General features: G+C 40.5%; 4 protein-coding genes across 4 annotated transcripts in view; 3 read left to right on the forward strand and 1 right to left on the reverse strand.

The window, feature by feature from the left end:
- zbtb41 (zinc finger and BTB domain containing 41) overlaps nucleotides 1–15,902 on the reverse strand; it is a 168,664-nt gene that overhangs the window by 122,030 nt on the left and 30,732 nt on the right. The gene's annotated exons all lie outside the window — the stretch shown is intronic.
- Nucleotides 869–2,785, forward strand: LOC136958640 (regulator of G-protein signaling 13-like). Its single transcript, XM_067252681.1, has 5 exons — nucleotides 869–1,142; nucleotides 1,260–1,319; nucleotides 1,424–1,485; nucleotides 1,613–1,779; nucleotides 1,924–2,785. Exons 1-5 carry the CDS (start codon nucleotides 1,060–1,062, stop codon nucleotides 2,089–2,091), a joined length of 540 nt encoding a protein of 179 aa, XP_067108782.1. The 5' UTR covers nucleotides 869–1,059; the 3' UTR covers nucleotides 2,092–2,785.
- Nucleotides 5,312–7,204, forward strand: LOC136958685 (regulator of G-protein signaling 21-like). Its single transcript, XM_067252753.1, has 5 exons — nucleotides 5,312–5,364; nucleotides 5,493–5,561; nucleotides 5,645–5,706; nucleotides 6,261–6,427; nucleotides 7,001–7,204. The coding sequence occupies exons 1-5, from the start codon at nucleotides 5,312–5,314 to the stop codon at nucleotides 7,202–7,204; spliced, it is 555 nt and encodes a 184-aa protein (XP_067108854.1).
- ro60 (Ro60, Y RNA binding protein) lies at nucleotides 11,130–15,734 on the forward strand. Its single transcript, XM_067252751.1, has 8 exons — nucleotides 11,130–11,750; nucleotides 11,943–12,163; nucleotides 12,568–12,714; nucleotides 12,821–12,958; nucleotides 13,056–13,172; nucleotides 13,521–13,637; nucleotides 13,775–13,921; nucleotides 14,027–15,734. The coding sequence occupies exons 1-8, from the start codon at nucleotides 11,165–11,167 to the stop codon at nucleotides 14,177–14,179; spliced, it is 1,626 nt and encodes a 541-aa protein (XP_067108852.1). The 5' UTR covers nucleotides 11,130–11,164; the 3' UTR covers nucleotides 14,180–15,734.

Below are 15,902 nucleotides of genomic sequence, written 5' to 3' on the forward strand. Positions count from 1 at the left end.
TTGTTGGCTCAAACCGCCACTACCACTCCGACAGTGAAAGTGGAAGTTGGGTTGTCTTGGACATTTTGATCAGCTGTTTTTGTTCTTGTTGAATAGTGAGATGACAATCAGAAGCAGGGACATTTTGGGACATTGAATTCTACAATTATTTCCATATATCTACACAATTTTATCTTTCAAGTGTACACTGTTAGCACTTGTTTATCAGCTATGCAAATTAGCCTCTCACCCATCTTTGCGAAACCAAGTTGATTGTTATTAGCGTCTAAGCAACAAGAGTAGAGTGTCACACAGTACAAATGGCTAAGTGTCTCATCACCAATAGGGGAGGTTGGGGGGGGGGGGGGGGGGGCAAGGGGGATTTATGGTACTTCAGCTGCATTATATTTGAACTGCTCAATCACTCTAACAGTACATTATTGTTACACACTAATGTACAGTATATCCAAAGTTAAGAAATTGTGGCTGGCAACCACTCAACAATAATACTGGAGGAGAATGCCTGCCTTGTTCCGTAGCATTAATTTGATAATGCCACTTTTATGACAAAGGTTCAGGTTGTTGTTTTTTTTACAGTGTTTCACTACCAGATGAATGTGTAAGCACGTGTTTAAGTTTTCCATACACGTGCTTAGTGTTTTAGCACTTTGAAAAAAGAATTTCAGAGCTGAAACAAAATAAACAAAGCCACAGGTAAGCATTTGCTTATCTGCTGTTGAATTTTCCAATGTCACATTTGCATCCTCTGGCCTTAATCTGTACAAGTGATGATGACAAGGTCTGGTTTCTGAACGCACTAGCACACAGGCGCATTGCGCTGGTTTTAATCCGTTAGCGTCATCTCCAACTTCCTCTATATCTGCGGTTAGGTATGCATGAAGTGGTGCCGCTAGAGAGGGACCTAACAACAACCTACATCTCGACAATATAAAGTCTGGTTCTGGAGCTGAAAATCAAACACACGCTGTGACAGTCAGCAGAGACTCAACAACACACTTAATATAGACACACAAAGGCATCTACACCACATGCTGGTCTCCATGCTCCTCTCTTTCCAGCATGCCTAGCTTAGCCACCTCAACACCCCAACAGCTGCAGTCACTTAACATGAACGGTGAAGACAAGACAAGACAAAAGACCAGGTAGGATTTCATATACAAGTTATTTTTGTTGTTACAGTATGAGGGTGATACCATTTGTATTCAGAGTCTTTTGGTGTGTGAGAGCGTGAAGTCAAACAGACCTCTCCTATGTGCTAGGACCTGTATCTTGACGTCCCGGCTACATTGCAAGTCCTCCCAAAAAGCAGTCTCAAATGGGTAGGTGGTCTTGTCTGCATCATTCATTCCTGTCAGGACACAATTTGAGATGATTTCCAAGCAGTTTTTTGCTGTGTCAGGCTAACAGACTTTTACTTTATCAGACTTCGCCCAGAGGAACTAATCCAGTGGTCACAGTCTTTGGAAAGACTTCTTGCATCAAAATGTAAGATATTCAACCATTCTACCAAGTTTTTTTGTTTCACAAATGAACTATAGATAAATGAAACTGTTTTGAATGTGATATAGTGTCCTTTGACCTGGCTATTGAAACTTTGCTTTCCTTCCCCAAGATGGCACGGTAGTATTTAAAACCTTTCTGAAGTCAGAATTCAGCGATGAGAACATTGAGTTCTGGCTTGTATGTGAGGACTACAAAAAGATCAAGTCTTCCTTCCGAATGTCATCTAAAGCCATGAAGATCTACAAGCGATACGTTCAAGCAGAAGCTCCAAGAGAGGTATGTGGACTACTACTTCAAAACAATGAGGACATTTTTTCCTCCTGACAAACCAAGGTTATTTATTTGATGTTTATAGATGACTGTTCATATGCGTGGAATATGGAATCTGTTGCATGACATTATGTCCCTGTTTCTTCCTAGATCAACATCGACCACAAGACCAGAGATCTCATCAGACGAAACGTGAAAGCTCCCTCCTCTGTGTGCTTCGACGAGGCCCAGAGGATTGTTTATGGGCTGATGGAGGGAGACTCTTACCCTCGCTTCATCCGGTCCGATTTGTACAAGACTCTAATCCACTCCACGTGAAACTCACATTTGTACAAATGGGTCCGGTCAGAATTTTGACCAATGCAATAGAATAGGCAGCTGTTTTGAAGTTCAAGTTTTAATGGGTGATATATCTGGATGGACAATCTGCGTACTCTACTGGGTGTTGTAGAGATCATTGATAACCCTGAGAAATATCCAGAACTTGTGCTTTTTGAGAGTCACTGTTGAAAGTGAAAGTCCCTTTACATAGGGACATTTTAATTAAGCTGGGGACTTGTGTCAAAGAAGTTGAAACTGTTAGGTACTTTCTCCCCTAATGTGAAAAGGAAGTTCCCCAGGAGAACGTCTACAATCGTACAAATCTAGCGGATATCCACTGCAACTGCATGAGCTGGCATGTTCAGTTGCATGTTAACCAGTTCAGTAGCCGTTGCAGCATTTGAAGAGTGCAAATAAATGTTGTAAGTGGCTATGATGTAAGCTAAAAAAGAAAAAACAAACATGTTGGCTAGTTTATGAAGAAGTATTTATACAATTGTAAAATGTTAAATAAACATGTTTTACATTTTTTGAGAATTATGTAATATAATGTGGTCAAATAGTATCTCAGTTCACCATCACAAAAGTGAAATTAATTGAATTGAATCTGAAAAGCACTTTAATAATGTAATTCACTGTAATTCAAGCAATTTATACAGTTTAATACATATAAACTGAATAAAATATTCACAAGAAGTTTGATGTTTTTATGATGACCTTGATGTATGTTTATTTTTAACGGTTGGTTTCCAGACACCTGACTTTTGCAGTTGTAGACTTAAGATGTGTTTTGTTCTGGCAGTTTGACCACAGCATGGCAACCAGTAGTCATTTCCTTGTTTTCATCAGATTGTCTGCTAGCAACCAATCAAAATAGTTCTATCACATGATTCTGAAGCTAGAGTTGCCTGAGTGAAAGGGCCTGTATCTCATCAAAAACAGGAGTATGTGGAAGTTTGTTACCATTTACTTCAAATTAATCTAGTAATGTGCTCTACAGTTGAATCTTCCAATATACATGAACATATACATTTTATTTCCAATCCAGTGTATTTTACCAGATTTACCTAGTGTAGTGTCTCGCCATTTTTACATACCTACTGTAGTTTTGGGGTTAAAATCAACAGACTTGGTTGAATAACACACTAAATTACTGAATCCTAGTTCATTCTTTTTTAAATCTTGAAGTGCACGATACACAGTATAAGCATCTGTTATTTATGGTTTGGAGTCATGAGACAGATGTCATCCTTCCCGACCACATGGAACTTTTTAGACAATTACTGTGTGGTTCTGGGTTATCCGACACAGACAAAAGAGGTCTTGACAAGCATGGTAACTCTGGTGGAACTTTCAACTGAGGTGTAATTTTTTCATGATTGTATCAGCAGGTTCTCACTTCCTCTGGATCTACAATCTGGGTCATCAAAAGGCTAAATGTACACTGCCTTTAGTAATGTAAAGTACAACCTGTCTGTATTTCAATAATGCCTTTTTTGCAAATACAGTTTTTAGACTTTTAAAAGAACTAATGCATAAAAAGATGAACATACAGTAAAATATACAAAGAATTGCCCAAGCAGCAGACTGTAGCAGCCTACAGTCAGTTCTCAGTACTGCATTTACATTTACAGTATGCAAATGAATACTTTTTCCATTGCCAAAGTTTTGACTATCACCATGGATTGTGCTTAGTATAAGATTTTAACATTGCCTTTATTGCACAACACTGACACTGTCCATGAGGATAAAAGTGTAATAACTTAATTGACAAACTAAAATTACATGGCCAATACCGAAGATGTTGTTCACATATGTGTCGAAAATCCCGGGATGTCCTCTTAAATTGACTAAATAAATAAACACAAATGGCAGTATGGTTGCAAAGTTATTAGCCCATAACCACTAGTGGACATGAACGAATCTCCGGAAATTACTGGGTGTCAGTGAATTCAAACACATTCAAAGGTTTGTTAATTTTAAAAGCCTATACTAGGTTCTGTAGTTCAAGTTTCAAGTTTTATATTGTCAGGTACACAGAACAACACAAGGTCAGACTGGGCACTGAAATTCTTGGGACAAGACAACGCAAAGCAACATGGCTAGATTACATAATAAACATCTCAAACAAGGCCAGAAAACACATGATGGCTGATGTAGAGACAGACAGGCATTCATATGTTACAGGCATCCATATGTTACACACTCTTTAGACAATATAATGGATAGTGACGTGGCAGAAAGTCATGATTTATTTGTCATGTTATGCTACCTTACTAAGTGAAAGATGTAGTCACACAGATATGGTTTCACTACATCATGCTTTGAGGTCTGTCTGTTTGATCATGTGATGCAATGCAGTATAGTTAATTGTAAACTGTTGTAGGCTATGAGTTACTGGACAGGCTTGTTTATAGGCTACGTCCTGTTAGCACCTTTTAGTCATCATTCCACATTTTTGTTAATTTAGTTGTACCTCTGCTTCTACTTTGAATTAAAGATGAAATGATGAGATTCATGTCACCTTAATGAGACAAACGTTTTGTGTAGGCCTATGATATGTGCTGACGTCATAAGACAATGGGAAAACATTTGAAATGCATGACTTATGAAACCCCTAATGCTGGGGGAAACAACATTGTCTCACACATTAACTGGCATGAAGTTAGCCAGATCTCAATTTCCCTCCCAATAGAGCTGGTAGGAGCAGTTGTCAAGAAGTTGTTTGTGTAAGAATTCCTGGTTTTATGCACATAAATAGAGGAGAATGTTATCCACTCCGTGAAGAGTGAAGACTACAGAGGCATTGTGAAGTAGAGTTATGTAATGCCACAGTCAAAAGGACAACATGATGTCTGACGCACTTACCACTGATGTGACTGTCTATTATTATCACAAACAGGCTTTCATGTGAGGAAAAAGGTTAAAGATAGCAGATAACATGAGCTGAGAAATGCATGGATTTAGAGCAATGTCTTTGGGATAAAATAACCCAGTACTGTCACGCGTTTGAGCCAAGCCAAATGCCTCGTCATCACTGCTGAACATTAGCCACCGTGAACTGAAGGTTTGAACCTGATCTTAAAGATGAGCCAATCAGGGAGCATTTGCAGGTTAAACTGAATTATTTGGCTGGTTTAACCAAAAGAGGCAGAACCAAACATAAGAGGCAGAGAGTATACTGGGAGAGCAGATAAGAAATGTGAAAAGCTTAAAAATGAACATTTACTGTGAGAAAGAGTCAGACAACTCCACAGAGACAAGGAGAAAGTAAGTTATATTCATCTATAAATTATTTATACATGTGTATGATTTATTCATGTGGACAATCATTCTTATTTCAGACACTGTAAAACTGTTTTCAACAGTTTTCTGGCATGTTCTGATTTCTTTCTCAGACATAAACCTTGGAAATCAAGAATACATAACTTTATCCACAGTCCCTCCCCAAGGAAAAAAATCCACAGGTAGGTATTTAAATATTATATTTGCCATGTTGATTATTCATTATTAGTTATGGATTTATAACAATTTCATTCCCTTCTTATAGACAATCTCTTCATTACTTCCACAAATTTGGAGAATCCTTAGAGAAACTAATTTCCCACAAATGTAAGTACCTTACCTGATCATGTTTGTTAGCATTTTGTTTACACTCTCGTCCAAGTCTACTTCAGTCTCTCATCTGAGTGTCCACAGTATGTAGATAAAAGGACAAAGCTCATGAAGTAGATTCTTGAGGTGCGCTGTGACTACTGCTGTCAATGAGCTAAAATACATTATCCTCTTACATCTACACACTCACACCTACTCTTAACAGGGAGTCATGTTTGAAGATTAGGAAACCTTACACACGTCTGACGTTGAGGTTATTAATGTGTCACTGGTACCTTCTTGCCTCCTCCACCCTAGCCTCCACCGCTGGTTTTGTCTTTGAGTCAGAGGAATTCATGAAAATTATGTCAAGGCGTAGTCTCAAGTTGGGTTGAAGACATTTTCTAGAAAGTTTTAGGTTGTGTTGCAGTATGGTTAAAGTTGTTGAAAGTTTAACACTGGCTAAAAGTTAGGTTCCTTGGGTAGAGAGGTGTTAAACTGTCTGGTATTAAATGTTTTGTTCAAAAATAATACCTGGGTTTACGTTTACTGTCTATTCTTCTCTTCTTTAGGTGGACAGGCAGCATTTCATGTCTTTCTAAAGTCAGAGTTTTGTGACGAGAACCTTGAGTTCTGGCTGGCTTGTGAGGAGCTCAAATCTATTACCAATCCAGAAGATTTAACCTACAGAGCCATTGCCATCTATGAAGAGTTCATCAGGAAAGATGCCCCCAAGGAGGTAACAGAATGGAATCATGGATACATTAAGGGGTCATAGTAGTTCTTTAACCAACTAATCTGTGTACACAAAGATAGTTAGAAGTTAGAATAGACATTGCAATGGACTGATGACAACAGTATTGCATGGTACTGGCGACAATGTGGATTTTGTACAATACTATCTTTAAAATATAATATTGATATTAGTGTGAATTAGAGTCGATCACAAATGTAAGAATTCAGTGTGATTGTCGATTAGATCAGTCCTTTTAGAGAACAAGTACAATAGTGAATGTGTCAGAAATTGACATTTGTTCTCATATTTATTAAAGCATAACATTCATTATAAATATAATATTATTTTCCTGGTTTTAACACTAAATCCTTACATACGTTATATTACATCTGTGATAACCCATTGAACAAATATACTAGGATTTCATTTTCACATCAATGCATCTTTACAGAGTATTATACACTAAACACACATTTGAACAGCCATAAATGTATGAACTGTACACCAGGTGCCAATAGCTGGCAAGATTTTTTGAGGTTATTTTATTTTGCTAATTTCTATGTTTTTATGTCTCAGATCAACTTGGATTTCTACACAAGAGACACCATTGCTCAGAATCTGCAGTTGCCAGCAGCAGTCTGCTTTGTCGAAGCACAGAGGAAAGTCTACAGCCTGATGGAGAACGACGTCTACCCTCGCTTCCTTCAGTCCGACTGTTACAGAGACCTGTGTGTGGCTGCCTCCGGAGCACTGGGCCTGGGGAACCACAGTAGGTCATAGGACTGTTACCATGGCTTTGAAACCAATTTTGTCTCATAGAGTGACACTGAGTGCTTTGAGAGCTCCAATGCTAAAACCACCATGCAAGGCAGAGTACATAAACATGAACAAAGACTGCATTCACAGTTTACTCACTTCCTCTTTCCATAAATGACGTGGCCAGACAGAGACTGAATGGAGTTGTTCTCGACTCTAGAAACTACAGTCTAGGTTGGTGATGTCTGGGTATGATGCACAATACTAGATTTGTGGTTTCTGAGGAGTATAGTACACATCTTGTATATCTTTGGTGGAGATGCCACGGTGCCGGGCCTTTGTACTTTTTGATATAGGTTCAGTACGTATAGTTTACTGTACTGTTAAACAAACCCCACAAGAGAGTAGTTTCTATATCATTTTGCTTTCAGATCTGCAACATCATCATTTAACATGTAATTACATGGATAGGCTGATATATACTGTGTACAGAACTACAATATGCTACAAACAAAGCTGCTGCACATAAAAACGGCTATGAGCAATAGTCTGTCTTTCTGTATGTTTTCCAGCCTGTGGACATTTTCTGTCTGTACTTGTGAGACTTGATGATCTAACATAAATGAATGGCCAAACAGTGCTCTCTGGTGGTTTGTCAGGAAATGGTCACAGCACCTCTGCACAGAAAAAGGGCATAAGCGCGTAAGCTGTAAAACTCAGGTTTAACTGACAATTTACAGTTAATTTTGTAAAAATATTTATCTACGCTCACACATATAGAAGCAACAACATGTCCATCAACTCTTAGCTCAGCCAGCATCTTATGCAGTTTAACCCTTGTTACCTAAATGATCCACAGGAACATTATGACTAGGTCGCCACAGATTGGTCGCACCTCCACCTTGCTCCACCAGAGGGTGCCTTACACCAACCCCTCGCTGACCTTGACCTCTGGCTGTCTCCTAAGACAGGGACTCACAAAACTCCTTTAACTTCTTCATTTACTTATTTTGTTCGTCCCTCTCTTTCTTTTCTCGTACACTCAGCATGATGACTAGGTTTGTCTTAAGGGAAAAGCTGAGAAAGAAGTGTGTGTGTGTGTTCTGGTGTTGCCACTCCCTGCAAGCATGTGTCCCACTGCATGATTAATTAAAAAAAAGTTGTTCTTCTTAAACAGTTATGAAAAAGCTGTCTGTCGTGCCCCCTTGTGAAATACAGGAGTGTGAGGAGTCCGATTCAATTATATTGATTCTAGAAGGACCAGGCATGGATGAGAGTCCAGAAACTGTTGAGGCGTGTCAAACTGGGTAGTGGAGAAAGATACAAGGTCCAATACCGGACCATGTTATTTGTAGTTTAATAATAAGAAATGATGCAATCACAAGAATACACAATGAAAACAACACACCAGGATGTTCTTAGTCTAATTCAGTGAATCAGTCGATGGTGCCAAAGCAGCTTCACAGAAACAGAGTCTCAGAATAGATCAAACGAAGGCCTTCGTTGAGAAAGTGGTCGTGACAGAGATCAGAGAGAGTTCTGCCCAGTCCAAGTTCTGTCTCCCTGTCCTCGGGAGACAGGTATTGTACCCCCCAGAGAGGGAGAACTTTGATATGTGATTGGTCAGAAGACCATGGGGTGGGAATGTGGTTATCCAATTAAATGTCCAGGGCGTTCGTGGTGGCACATGGTGGAAAGTCCAAGGATCTGGTGATGTTCAGAGAGGGAGGGGGCGGAGAAGACCCACAGGTCTGCTCAGGGAGGGGGGCAAACAAGACCCACAGGTCTGATGTAATAAAGGGGGGGGTTCTCCAGGGTAGGGAGTAGATCACCCCAAGGTCCAGATGATGTGCGGGGTGGTGGGAGCTGCGTCTCCAGGGAAAGGGCGGCTGTGTCTCCAAGAGAAGGGGGGGGGAGCAGACCACGATCTAATGATGCATAGGGGCAGGTGAGGACAGGGTCTCCAAGGAAAGGGGGGGCAGACCAGGGGTTTGGTGATGTATAGGGGCAGGTGGGGGCAGGGTCTCCAAGGGGGGGGGGGGGGGGGGCTTAGAACAGGGGTCCTATATCCAAAGGTAGTCAGACCGGCCGGTCTGACTCGTCCTGAAGCAGAAAAGAGTTACAGTCCCAGCATCACCTTATCTCCCAAGTTGACACTCTTCCCATGAACTGAGTAGCGTAGCCCTATTGTGCTCACTGCGGTCTACGAGCATCACAAACTTGCCTCCCAGGACAGTTTGCCTGACATCGGAATTCTTGCCCATACACCAAGGTTACATTCTAGCATGATCTTGCTATACTGATACATTTCAGCATGACCTTACTTTACACAGAAACATCCTGTTGCCTGATCCCATCTGTTCTTTAATAAATCGATTGATCACAATTGGATATATGTTTTAGTATAAAGCATTACACATTTTATTATTAGCAGTATAGTTATCATTCCTTCACAAAACCAGCTTCCTTCAATCAAATTAAGTCACTATCAGTGATGGCTATAATCGTTCAACGTCCATACCCATGTATGTGCGTACCTACCAGTATTATAACAAATTCTGGTTACCTTCCTGAATCCATTTGACGAAGATCTAGTTTAGCCAACTTTCCACAGCATCCCTAACTGACCCAAACTGGCTTCATCTACTGGCTCATCGAGACACAGGTTGTAACGTACTTCAAGTATTCAATCTAAATTGAATACTTTGAGAGCTTTTGGTAACACTTTGTGGGTGACAATAGTCTATCTGGTCACACAGTGGGATAAATGTTCTCCAGTGCTCACTTTCTACCGTACGCTAGGAATCTGGTCCAAAATGTAAACAAATATGAATCTGCTGCGGAAAGTTAACAACGTTCTGTCCGCCGCCACACGCGTTGGTTGAGCTGTCACTTCCCTCCAGCCCCAGCCCAGGATGCACCGCAGCTTCGTAGATGGTTTGTGGTGTCAAGGGACACCCGTGAATATTGAAAACTATCTTCAAAATCGAAGTAAGTTCAGATGTCCTTTTTAGACATAGTACTGTAGGCCTACGATAAATCACGCGTATCTATAATATTAGCTAGTGTTACAACATTGCAACATTTAGGTTAGTACAGAAGTGGCTAGCAGCCTCAACTGAACTTCGCTAGTAGAGTAGCGGTGTTAGCTGACTATATCGGCTTATAATGTTTTCTCCTCACTGTTAATTAATATCCTCAGCTGTGACGAGATGGGCAGAAATGTTTAGCTAGGTATTTCCACTGCGTCTTGTTATGCGTACTAGAAGCTGTCTGAATTGTTGTGTGTGAATATCGATACAGTCTCATTATCACGTCTGAATGTTTGTGTTTGAACATAAGCTATGTACAGTAGTGTATCTCGTATTATTAATAATAGATGGTAGATATTATCACCATATCTTGCTAGTTTAGAAAAATCAAATGTAGGTTAGCTAACTAATTATGTGTTGGCACATACTATACTGTACTAATATATCTATTGTTTTGGCTCACACACAACCCCTTTGTTCAAGTGAAGAATGATCAAATTCTAACTTGAGTTATCTCTGCTGTAGTGTGTCAGCTTTAAAGTCAGACAGTCAGTCGATGGTTTAGTTTACGCTGCAGATAGCCAGCTAGCTACTTAGCCAACTGTGTAAGATTTCTTTAGCTCAGTCATCAAATGTATATGCTTTGAACAACATTGTCTCAGTGCAGTACCACTAGCTAGCTAATAATAGTCACCAAGTCTACCCGACCAGTTTCCACCAAGGTGGATAACTCGTCAGACTAACCTTAGCTTACCCACCCTTTGACAGTAAACCCTATAGGCTTAGGAAACCATTGTTTTATAGGCCCATTCAAGAACCAAGCCAGTAGTTTAGAAAATAACATCTCAGCAATCTTACTTGCTAACATGTAGCGTATTAGTGACATGATAATTGTATCCTCTTTACAGCTGAAGAACTGACCCTAACTCCTTTAGGCTGACAAGCAAGTATCATGGAGCCATCAGGATGCACTACCACCAAAATCCTACTGATGAATGACCACACTGAAAACGTTGTTGGCGTGCAGCCTTGGGAGGTGACTGATGTGGCCAGACTTCGACGTTTCCTCTGTTACGGTTCGGAGAGTGGTGTCTACAGCACCAAGGAACACAGACTCGGCATGGAGAGTGCACTGGCCCTGCTTGCCATGGTCCAGGAAGGCAAAGGCTGCGAGGTGGTGGAAGAGATCAAGAGGCTCACTCAGGAGGGACAGATAGTCAGATCCAACCCTTCTCTCTTCGCCATGGCAGTGTGCTCCCAGAACTCGGACGTGAAGACCAAGCAGGCAGCATATCATGCCCTGAAGGAAGTGTGCCGGTTGCCCACACACCTGTTTACTTTTGTCCAGTACAAGAAGGAGCTCAAGGAGGGAATGAGGTGTGGGATTTGGGGACGGGCCCTGCGGAAAGCAGTGGCGGAGTGGTATAATGAACAAGATGGCATGAGCCTGGCTGTGGCTGTAACAAAATGTAAACAGAGGGGGGGCTGGTCCCATCAGGACCTACTTAGGCTGTCCCACATGAAGCCTGCAAACGAAGGTTAGCTTCCACAGACAGACACACACTATGTAGAACACGCAGATGGAAATCAAATGCATGAAATGAGGGCCTTTTGATTTACTGAACGGTTGACTAGCAGACAATAATGTTGAAATCCTAATGATGAAAAATAACAAAATCTACTGTCCTAGCAAAATGTCAGCAAATGTGACTTCACTGCTGTGTTTTCAGAAATAGCACTTCTCAGCAAATATATAACAAAAGGATGGAAAGAAGTCCAGGGGGCGTATAATGAAAAGGAGAACTCTGAGGAGGTGGCCAGGATCGTCTCCTATCTGGAGGTCGTGGAGAAGGTCAAGCACAGCTCAGACGAAGCTGAGGTCATCCACCTGATAGAGGAGCACAGGCTGGACAGGGACCAACTACTGACTAACCACCTGAGGTCCAAAGAGGTGCGTTGCACTGAATGACAATCTGAATTTGACAGAGGTGGGTTGGGTTCAGTCAGCCCTAAAAAAAGAATCTATGCCTTCAAGTTCAACAATGCCAACAGTATATTCATGTGAAACATTAGGACCACATTACTTAGTGAAATGGGTTTTACCCTTTTATTTTTTATTTTATTATATATATATATATATATATTTACATTTAGTCATTTAGCAGACGCTAAGTACAGGGACATTCCCCCAAGGTAAGTAGGGTGAAGTGCCTTGCCTAAGGACACAATGCCATTTGGCACGGCCAGGAATCGAACTGGCAACCTTCAGATTACTAGCCCGATTCCCTAACCGCTCAGCCACCTGACTCCCTTTATATGTATATATATAATTCTTTTTTTTTCCCTCCCCTGCAGATATGGAGAGCTCTCTTAAGGGAAATGCCAATTGCTTCAGTGCTTACAGCCTTGGGTAAGATGACAGCAGACAAAGTTCTCGAACCTGGAGGCTCAGACTTGGCAACAGTTTGTGAGAGGATTCAGAGTGAGGCAGTTCTCAAGAAGGTGAGGCATACCGCCAATCTTCCTTCAAAGAATCAATTATCCCTGGGGTTACTATGTTTTAGTTCTACCGTGTTGTGAAATTAATGTCTTGACTTTTAAACTCCAGGCTAAAATCCATCCTCTCAGTGTCTTGGTGGCTTCCGAGAACTACAAAAGAGGCTTAGGGAATCGAGGGAAAGTAAAGTGGGAACCAGACAGTGATATCCTCAAAACACTGGAGAGTGCTTTTTACAAGTGTTTCATAGTAGGTCTATCATCACATCCTTCCACACCCTCATACATGACACTGTCCTTGGTGCGTTCACAGGCAAGTGTGACGTTGTGCTGTCATACCTTTTTAGAACGTGGAGCCGATGGGGAAACGGTTTGTTGTGGCCGTTGACATCAGCACGTCCTTGAACAGCACTGTTTTGGGGTCCTTGGTCAATTCAGTTGTTGCAGCTGCGGCCATGACAATGGTAAGGCAATACTGCTCTCCCTAACCACGGGGCAGTGAAGGGGACTCTAGATTTAGCAGCTGTGCTTCCCTGCTACATTCATCACTGTGGTGTCGTGTCGGAAGGAAGCCAGGCATGGGGAATGGGTTTGTTTACTTTTTCTGTATGCCTGCAACACTCAATGCTGGATGACACTTTCAGTGTCATCTCATAAACATACAGGCATGCTAGGAATGTTCCTCCTATGAGACATGCCACTTGAATGATTATCCCAAGGAATTTTATCAGCCTAGTGAGACACTGGTGTGCTTGTGTAAAGCACACCAGTGTCTCACTAGGCTGATTTTGTGCTGTTTATGCCCACTTCAGGTTCTTGTGAGGACAGAAGCAGAGACGCAGGTTGTGGCCTACTCTGAGGGAGTTGTGGGTCCCTGCACCATTACAGCTGACATGCCTCTCGCTCAAGTAACAGCTGAACTGATCAAGGTGTGTATAGTTAGCCTCTACATAACTTGTTCAGAAAACCATTGGTTGTGTTCGGGCTGAGATTCAGATTTGTGCGTGTGCTCGCTTGCCCAAGTTTTCTTTGATCACGTACTTTGTCTGTCAAACCCATGTTCCAGATCCCCAGTGGGTGCACGGACTGTGCCCTGCCAGTTCTCTGGGCCTCTGAGAATGAGAAGCTTGTGGATGTATTCATCATCTTTACCAACAACGAGGCCTGGTTTGGACAAGCTAACCCTTTAGAGACTCTGAGGATGTATAGACATGTAAGTGTTCTACAGTTATTTGATGAAAGGTAGTTTGGTCTTTCGAAAGTTCTTTCCATCTTCTACTATTGCTCGTCACAACTAACCGTTGTGTTTACTATGCAGAAAACTGGAATATTCTCCAAGTTGATTGTGTGTGGATTGACCTCGAACGGTCTGTCTATCGCTGACCCTGAGGACAGAGGCATGCTGGACATCTGTGGCTTCGATCTTGGAGCAGTTGACATCATTCGAAATGTTGCCCTGGATCATATCTAATAAACAGTGTCTGGACAGTGTACAAAAAGTACAAGGCTGACAGAGTGGGAGAGAAGAAATGATCAAATGGGACTAGGCTTACATAGCGTCATGGCATCGGCACTCATTCAAATTGAACTAACCTTTTTAACTTTGATTAAAATAACTGTGTGTCCAGCAGGCTGGACCAAAATGTGTGCGCTTACCTGAAATTGGTATAGGGACCACTACCATGGTTGAATAATGCACCATTGCATGATACTAAAAGACAGGTATTGAATATACACTGCACAAATAACTTTTTTTGTGAGGAACTCAAAAGCAATTCACTTTTTGCCTAGGATGATTGGATTCGACACCAAGTTCAATTACATTACTGTAAAAGAAATGAGCATAGAACCAATGTGATTCACTGGATGGCACCAGTATATTAAGTTGGAGTTTATCACTGTAATTGCTAGTCTATATGACATGTTTTTGTAGCTTGTTATATATCAGTGTAGAATCTTTTTGTAAACCTATGGAGTATGTTACTTGGTTGTAGAGTAGCTGTTCATTGTTACAATGAGTTCAGATTGAGCAAAAATGCATTCGATGACTGAAAAATAAGCTAAACATTGTTTACCATTCATATTCTTGGGAAAGTCCTTGAGTGTTTACGTTAACTATTCTGAACAGTTTAGAGAATTGTTCATTTACAAGCACTAAAGTTGAATTCTTATTTGTAGGATTTTGGTATTGGACTAAATGTAATTCTGATAATGTCAAACTCATATAAAACAACTCTGCACACTATCTGTGACTAGGAAGGCAGAACTATATGCTCTTTTAAAAACATATGACAAGGATGATTGGAACCTTAGCTTTTTTTATATGGCAGTTTATTCTTCAGTCAGATATGGATTTTCTAGCCATGTAGTTATTTTTGTGCATTATCAAATGTTATGTGGTCAATGGTCAAAACAAGGTCCATTAACAGTTTAGGAAGACTTAAGCTGCTTATGAGCACAGAACTTTCTACATGACTTTAAAGAAGTTGTACTAACATGAGAATGTCAGTATATGCAAAAATTGTATGTTTCTGTGTAGTGTTCACCGTGCAACATTTTCAATATAATAACTGAATGTATTGTACATTTTGTAATACTATGAAAAAACAATAGATTTTAAATTCAATGCTTTATATTTCCTCCAATATTGAATGAGAAAAATGCAACAATACTCAAATGCTTTACCTTTAGAGGCAAGTTGGTATGGAAAGTCATTAGAATTTACAAAGAAAAAATACGGAACTTCATGGTTTCCTATGCAGACCATGTAACTGTGATGGCTTTAATAATTTCAAGCCTTGCATTGACTATGTTCACACAATTTACTTTGATAAATGCTAGCTTTGAAAATAGTATTATGGTAATATAAGGCTATATGCTTGGTTCAGTGAAGGGCGACAATTGAAGAAAGCTTTTGAGAAATCGATTGTTTCACTACTGTAGGTACCTGTTTGAATTAAATATTGTTGTGTATCCACATATTACACCCCCATAATAATGTACCCAAATAAAGTGCTTCATAAACATGTTTACTTTACTTTCTGTGACACTCATTTACATGTAAATAGAATAGTTTAACATATATCTAATATATTAAAAAATATAGAGCAGAGAATAGAAGGATAAGAACAAGACTGCTGCATTGCATCCAATTCAGTCATATATATCAAACAGGCAATTTGCGAGTCTACACC

This window comes from Osmerus mordax, chromosome 16, assembly GCF_038355195.1.
Source record: "Osmerus mordax isolate fOsmMor3 chromosome 16, fOsmMor3.pri, whole genome shotgun sequence".
Lineage (NCBI taxonomy): Eukaryota > Metazoa > Chordata > Actinopteri > Osmeriformes > Osmeridae > Osmerus > Osmerus mordax.

Bases quoted from the DNA above. Each gene is read 5' to 3' on its own strand.
- LOC136958685 (XM_067252753.1), top strand. From the start codon at position 5,312: ATGAACATTTACTGTGAGAAAGAGTCAGACAACTCCACAGAGACAAGG. The intron at 5,365-5,492 runs GTAAGTTATATT...TTTCTTTCTCAG, and splicing joins TCCACAGAGACAAGGAGAAA to ACATAAACCTTGGAAATCAA. The intron at 6,428-7,000 runs GTAACAGAATGG...TTTATGTCTCAG, and splicing joins GGAAAGATGCCCCCAAGGAG to ATCAACTTGGATTTCTACAC.
- ro60 (XM_067252751.1), top strand. From the start codon at position 11,165: ATGGAGCCATCAGGATGCACTACCACCAAAATCCTACTGATGAATGAC. The intron at 12,164-12,567 runs GTGCGTTGCACT...CCTCCCCTGCAG, and splicing joins ACCACCTGAGGTCCAAAGAG to ATATGGAGAGCTCTCTTAAG. The intron at 13,922-14,026 runs GTAAGTGTTCTA...TTTACTATGCAG, and splicing joins CTCTGAGGATGTATAGACAT to AAAACTGGAATATTCTCCAA.
- LOC136958640 (XM_067252681.1), top strand. From the start codon at position 1,060: ATGCCTAGCTTAGCCACCTCAACACCCCAACAGCTGCAGTCACTTAAC. The intron at 1,143-1,259 runs GTAGGATTTCAT...CCTATGTGCTAG, and splicing joins AAGACAAGACAAAAGACCAG to GACCTGTATCTTGACGTCCC. The intron at 1,320-1,423 runs GTAGGTGGTCTT...TTACTTTATCAG, and splicing joins CAAAAAGCAGTCTCAAATGG to ACTTCGCCCAGAGGAACTAA.